At 40.7% G+C, this 7422-nt stretch overlaps 2 protein-coding genes across 3 annotated transcripts in view; one reads left to right on the forward strand and one right to left on the reverse strand.

The window, feature by feature from the left end:
- The window catches only part of ELP2 (elongator acetyltransferase complex subunit 2), a 138538-nt gene that overhangs the window by 69389 nt on the left and 61727 nt on the right, over positions 1-7422 (forward strand). The gene's annotated exons all lie outside the window — the stretch shown is intronic.
- The window catches only part of GABBR2 (gamma-aminobutyric acid type B receptor subunit 2), a 455930-nt gene continuing 449606 nt past the window's right edge, over positions 1099-7422 (reverse strand). Inside the window, exon 19 of one of the 2 annotated variants that reach the window (XM_030507941.1) lies at positions 1099-3566. In XM_030507941.1, coding sequence (XP_030363801.1) covers positions 3401-3566 — 166 coding nt within the window. In that variant the 3' untranslated portion in view covers positions 1099-3400. The remainder of the gene's footprint in view (positions 3567-7422) is intronic. The other variant, XM_030507951.1, reaches the window with a different exon arrangement.

Below are 7422 nucleotides of genomic sequence, written 5' to 3' on the forward strand. Positions count from 1 at the left end.
AAAGGAGAGCTGCGACATTAGTAATCTTCCATTGATTCAATAACAGTTTTATGATTTTGAAGGAAATGTACTTTCTGTGACTGTGGAATCTCAATAGTTCAAGTAAACTTGCTCCCCTGCCATCTCCCTCTTATTTTTTTCCTTGACCTCTTAAAGCAATGTCTTGCTTTGTTCTGGTTTCCTATTACTCTTGAGCAGCTCTAAGTTGTTCACATCCTCCCACAATTTCTAGTTGAATATAGGTTTCACAATAAAGTTGTCTAGACTTTTTTTTTTTTCCTTTATTGAATGAGATTTGATGTATCTGTTTGAGTTTGTCCTGCCATCTGGTATTGTGTGTTGAGAGCCACAATCCATGCTGCTAACTCCTCACTGGTATTTTCTCTTTTGCTTGTGTTTGATGGGACTCATAAGCTGCATCAGAATTCTATAGAAAACACATTTGTGGTGGCTCTGAACTCCCTCATCTTGGGCTTTATGTCACTTTGTGCTGGCTTGAGAACATTCCTGTTGAAAAGCAAACTGAAAATGCTCTTTCCGCTAGCTGGCTCATTGCAGTACATTCCTACCCTCCTCCTGTTATGCCATGTGAAACAGCCTGGTTTAGGACACAAAACCGATCACATGGATGGAGAGGTTTAGTGTTTGCCTTCATGTAACAATGCTCAGAAACTTCTCATTTGCTGAAGTGTCATTTTTACTATAGAGCTAAATATTGGCATGATCAATAATTTATGTGAAATAGTAAAATCTTTGTTTTTCTCCTGAATTCATATTCACTGTGGTGCAAGAGAGAGTAGTGCATGTATTAAGTGTGGTTTGGATGTAAATGTTCAGCATATGTTTGATTATTTTCCCATTCGATAAAGGGCTTAGACTTCACTCATGAGTGAAGCAGAAATTGTATTTCAGAGCAGAAGCTCGTGTTTTCTCTAAATGTGAGCCCTTCAGCTTCTAGGATGTGTATTTTGACTTTTTGTTACAATGTGGTGGTGTAATAGGATTCTTCCTTCTCCAGAGAGGCTTTTATATGTACATATGTTTATATACATATACACATAAGTATACACGTTAAAGATGGCACTGAGTCCAAAAAGCTAGGTTTTATATATTTTATTCATAAAAACAGATTTGCAACAATTTATTAAAAATTGGTCTCATGCAGTATAAGGTTATACAAGAAATTCTTCATTTACATTTTATTCTGGCAGTTCCAGTCTAGTTTAAAGCATTTGTGCACTAACATCATTGGAAAATGCCATTGGGGCACAGCCTCTTCATAAATTTACAGTACATTTTTGCTGCAGTATAAAAGAACAGAAACATTAAATAGCTATATTCACTTGGTTGGTCTTGTTATCTGCAGTAAAGTAAAAAAAAATGTTATGGGAGAAACTACAGTATCATTGAGACAAAGAATGTACTGCATGGTTTAAACCTAATAAACGTCGCACAGTCAGTATTCACGAAGTTACAGACACACACACACACTCACCTCCAATGGTCCGATACTTCTGATTTGTTTTTTCCTGCTAAGTTGGAATAATATTTCTACAGAGATTTTTGTGTACACATTATATACAATATTGTAATTTTCTCCTTTTAAAAATTAACATTCCTTTTAAAATAAACCAGGCCCTGATGATATTAATAAAGCAAGAGAATACTGTCAACACACATTGAGTGACAACGTCAGTGTTTAGTGCTTAAACAGAGTAATGAGTTCTATTTTATCTGTGTTTATACTTACATGTTTTTGTTCTAAAAGCTACAGATATTTCCATAACCTCTCTTACTGTATGTGCCAAGTGAAATATTTTGTGATGCTCCTGATTGTAAGATTTAGATACATATTCATGTTGGTTTTGGCCACTATGAGGTGTGTTTTATTTTTAATGGACATTTATGCTAGCTTGTCAAAGCTGTGGTTAAGTCCCTCAGCTAATGAACCACTACAGCTGTGCTTCACTCATTGCTGATTTGTAATCCTTTGTAGGAATGGCATTCCAAAGGTTTGGCTGAGGTGCACAGGCATTGGTCACAGAAAACTGAGAGCCCACTGGGTACTTCATGTGGTTTTTTCCCTCTACTCTTAGCAAACAGCCCTGGCAGTGAGATGCCACATTTCCAGTCCCTTGGAAAAAGAAGCTGCATGTGTGTCTCACCTGTGCCTGAAGGTTTGGCTCCAGAGCTGGTCCAGACAGTATGTCACTATCATTCATCCTAATTAATTTGGTTCAGGGGATGGAGCTAATGTATTAAAACCTGTTGCTTTTTTACAGTCCTTTTAGGATTCAGATAAAATATTCTATTGGTAAATTTGATTTGTCCTCTCTATTATCCGCTACAACTGTCACACGCAGGTACAAAGCAAACATAGTGTATATTCACATCTATGTGCTCTGCAGGCTTTGCCTGCAGCAGCAAAGTGCTGTGCCCTAAGCCCTCCCCCCCTAGTCCACTAAATTAATTTTATTGTAATTATGTGTAACATAATTCAAACGAACTATGAAAAACAATCCATCCTGTGACATTAAGACTTTACTACCCATCTGTCCTCAGCTTCCTGAATTATCATCCCTAGAACTTTCCCTGTCAGTGTAGTACAATACAGTTGGTGGTGGTTATTCTGAAATAGGTGCAGAAACTTTGCTAGAAATGAAGCTGCAGATGGTCAGCAGTTGCTACCATCATCCCTGAAGAAGGGTGAAGTGCTCTGCTCCCAACCAGCAGCCTTCCAGTTCAGACAGCTCAAGAGCTGGAGCTTCAGCCTCTGCTTGGGTTTCACCTACAGCTGCAGGTTAGGGGTGATCCTGCTCACAGTACTGCAGAGTCTCAATGACACCTGAGGAACCATTTCTCACAACCCTTTCCTATTGAACACCATCCCTGAAATGAAAACAAGCAAGACTAACCAGTGCAGAATGTTTCCAGCGATTTAACACAATTCTTGTAAAAATGAGTGGATCTATTTCAATAAATATGGTATAGCTCAACCATTGTATTTTCCTTACATGGATACAGTATAGAATTGCATGTTCTCAGGAGCCACATAAAGCTCAATGACATTTGATTGGTTTTTTTTCCTAGTGTCTTTTTTGCAAGATCCGTATTTCCCAGCCTCCTTGTTGCTAGTAGAAATTTGGGAAGAAACGTTTTTCAGTGACTTCTATGTGAAGAAATAAAAATTCCATGAATAAGGCTACAGATCAAACTCCTTGTGTCCATCTCCTTTGCCTTCCCACACGAGTTCCATGGGCACTCCTGTGATGATGGCCTCAGTGGTAGTTCCTCTGCAGTAAGAGCCAATGTTGCATGTTTGTAGCAGAGTTCTAGGTCAGATGTTTAGTCCAGTCATTCAGTACTTAAAAGCAGTTCAGGAAGCACTAATCTCCCTTTCCTACAGCCCCGAAACCATTACTCGGAAGGAGGGCGGCACGTGTCTGTGCCGAGGGCTGGCGCTGGGGCTTACGCAGGGACTGGCACAACTAGCATCAACTCCTCCTATGGATGGCAAGTAGGCATGATGAAGAATGGGCAGCTGCAAAGACAGCCGACGCTGTATGCTGCAGGAGAGACACAGAGAGTAGTAGAGTGTTAGCCAAGAGGAAAATGTTATATGTTACTTTCTTGATATGTCTGCCGGTTGCTGCAAGGGTATTTTCTGTGCCTGCTGCTGTGATGGAGAGGGTTAATGCCAAGAGAATTACACTCATTGCTGTTGAGCTGTGCCACCGTGTTATTTTCCCTTGGGGAATTTTTTCTGACATGCTAGACATGACAAAGGAATCTAAGTTCTCAGCATCCCACAATCTTCTGAAATTCCCAGGCACTTTCAGGTTAATTGTTTGACTGCTGACACCCGAAAAAGGGAAAACCTTAAGTTTGCAATGAGGGCATATGACTTAGCAACCCCCGCAGCAAAGTGATCTATTGCATGCAGAGCCCCAGCTACCTGTGTAGACATGCACAAGGCCATGGCTGAGTTTTAAACCATGCATCACTTAGCACAAGGATGTTAGAATGGAGGATGGCATTTTTGCAAGTCCAGCTAAGGCAAACACAGGCATATGGATGGAGGGAATTTGGACTGACAGCTTTTCCAAGTAGTTGCTCTTTGCAGTTTAGGTCTGTGCTTTTGAGGTGCTGGATGCTCTTGAGTTCCTGCAGTCAGCGTTGTGGGACTGAGGAGTTGGCACTCTAAAAGCAGTCTAACCTACTACCCATGCCAAAATTCAGTAGTTAGGAACCCTACATTCTGTATCCAATTTTCCAAGCAGATTGACATCATAACCGGTAGGGGTTTGTTTTGTTTGTGTTTCTTGAAAGGGATACTAAACCGTGCTCACAGCTAACCCCTCTCTGTGGAGAGGATGGTGCCATGAGAAAAGGGCTGTGCTACCCCCATGCTGTGGATGTACTAGCACCTTTCACAACATCAAAATCCAGATGAGGTTTGTTAGTGCAAGAGATATTTCAGTGATTAAGATGTTATCATACCTGGATGGCTTCTGCATTTGGAAACATTCACTTTTGAAACACAGAGGCACTTTTTAAAGTGAGGACAGATGTCAAAGTGACAGAGCTGAACTGAAGACTGGCTTTTTGAATCCAGAAGAAAAATGCCAATACAAAGCATCGTATCAGTACGATAGTTTTAAATTTATGTTTTCCTGTTATCTGATACAAGGACTGTGCACAGACATACCTTTATAAAAAATGCATATTTGAAAGCTTGCGTTTGGACAGCCTTCCTGATTCAAATGATGTTTAAATTCTTTTTTTACTTTGTTAGGAAGTGGAGACAGCTAACAAGGCATCTCTTGCACTGCTTGGGGACCAAGCAGTATAGCTTCCAAATTCAAACAGAAAGAAATGTGATGCTACTTCTCCTTAGTTTCTTCACTAAAAACTAAAGCAGTGGAGGTAGTTGTAATTTACCTAGCTGGAAAATTCTTTCTCATTTCCTCATCCCCCAAACTCCCTTTAAAAGTTTGATGAAATATTAATCCAGAGTGTTGATCATTGTAGCACTGGCAGTGCATTCCTGGGACTAAACAAAATCCATTCATTGTTACTTTGCTACTGTTCCTGACTCTTCCTGGTGCTATAAATGAAATCATGCCTCGTTCCCAAGGAGTGCAGAAGTGGCATGGCTTGCTGCTTCCATGTGCTGCATCCTTATGAGCTTGACACTGCAGATTGTCATTCTGTCTCTTGTTGCGGGGTCAAATGCAGAATTGCCCGTACTTATTTTCCCACCAGTGGAAGTGCTTACTTTGTTCAACTGTTACAGACTTCTCATTAAAGAGCTTTTTGAAGCTATTCCAAGCGAATCCAGTTGCATAATCAAGTGAATGGGATTTTTTTTTTTTTCACTCATTTAAAGTATTAGCCATAGCATGGACAAAGCATGTTTATTTGGCTATGCCAATGGTGGCTGCAGTGGGTGGCAAATTTTGCTTTAACTGTACTTAAAGTTTATTTTCACTTGAAATCTTGGTTCCTGGAAATGGAAGCTGAAGACTGTAGCCTGGAGACTTGCACACAATTAAGAATTTAGGCAAAACTCTCAGGGGGAAGCACAAAACAAAACAAAAAAGTTACAAAACCCAAATAAACCTGCTATTTTCTCCTTAAGAAAAAGTAAATCTTGTACCTTGTCTCACTCCGTAGGGTTTTTTTCTTCAGTATCAGTGTTTTTTCCCTTTCCCCACCCTGCCACATTTTGTCAGTGCTTTTGGGCAACCTCCGGTGTCAATACAAGCTGGGGGATGAAAGGATTTAGAGTATCCCTGAGGGGAAGGGCTTGGGGGTACTGGTGGATGAAAGATTTGACATGAGCTAGCAGTGTGCACTTGCAGCCCAGAAGGCCAATTGTATCTTGGGCTGTGTCCAAAGCAGCATGTCCATCAGGTGAAGGGAAGTGATTCTGCCCCTCTATTCTACTCTGGCAAGGCCCCGCCTGGAGTACTGCGTGCAGCTCTGGAGTCCTCAGCACAGGAAAGATAACAGCCTTGTTGGAGAGGGTCCAGAGGAGGGCCACAGAGATGATCAGAGGGCTGGAGCACCTCTCCTATGAAGACAGACTGAGAGAGGCGGGGTTGTTCAGCCTGGAGAAGAGAAGGCTCGGGGGAGACCTTAAAGCAGCCTTCCAGTACCTAAAGGGGGCTTATAAGAAAGACGGGGACAGACTTTTTAGTAGGGTCTGTTGCAATAGGACAAGGAGTAATGGTTTTAAACTAAAAGTGGGTAGATTTTGACAGGATATAAGGAAGAAATCTTTTACAATGAGGGTGGTGAAACACTGGAACACATTGCCCAGAGATGTAGCAGATGCCCCACCCCTGGGTGTGTTCAAAGCCAGGTTGGATGGGGCCATGAGCAACTTGATCTATCTGAAGATGTCCTTGCTCACTACAGGGGGTTTGGAACGGATGGTGCCTTCTGACTCATACCACTCCAGGCTTCTACGAATTTGTTTCAAGTTGTCCAGACAATATAGATACATCAAAGCATATATATGGTCAAGTATGTCGGGGAGGGAATGGCTAGTATTAGCGGTTTTAGAATCAGACTATAATAGACAAGTGCTGAAGAAAATGGAAAGGAAAGGTGGTGCCACACACAGAGCAGCCACTTATCAGAGTACTGTGTTAGAATAGGGCATATATCCTCAGCTCTGTACAAAAATGCCATTTATTAGGGATAAACAAAATCAAGTCAAAGCTTGACTTTCAATGTCAATGCTCATAGGAACACAATGCAATGCACATGGTAATACATGATGCTACATCAGAGGCAGAGGTATTGGAAAAACATTTTGGTTCTGCTACAAAAAACCACTGATGAGATCCATTGGTAAGTGAGGACTGAAACAACTGTGTTACAGTCAAACATCTCAAGATGTGCGGGAGTGTGTAAACTGTGTCTAAACATTCAGGGATCATTTTAGTCGATTCTTCAGCCCATTAATGGAGAAGTTCTAAAAGACTACAACAAAGCAAGATGTATTAGCAAGTAAACTAATAATTCTAAATCCACTTTATTTTAATGACAGATTTGAGTAAGATCATAGACTAACATGAACCACTGTCAGGGAAGAAACTGAATAATAGAAGCATGCTCATGCTGAGCTATATGGCTGTCATGCAAGAATCCAGTCATAACCAACTTTTTTCTGACAAGAATTTTTGGTTATTAAAATTGACATAACTGGTTCCAGCAGGGTATTTGACTGTCTTTTTAAATGCTGCTAAAAACAGAGCTTTAGCTCAAAAAAATAAAAAATCAAGGTGGTTTCTACTATAATGGTTACAAAGTGATAAGCTGCTTTGAAGGTTACAAAAATGACCATGTAAAGGAAATAGTCTATCAAAATGGCAGGTTTTAGTGGGTGCCTGAAGAAATCTATCATCACCT

This window comes from Strigops habroptila, chromosome 1 (assembly GCF_004027225.2).
Source record: "Strigops habroptila isolate Jane chromosome 1, bStrHab1.2.pri, whole genome shotgun sequence".
NCBI lineage: Eukaryota > Metazoa > Chordata > Aves > Psittaciformes > Psittacidae > Strigops > Strigops habroptila.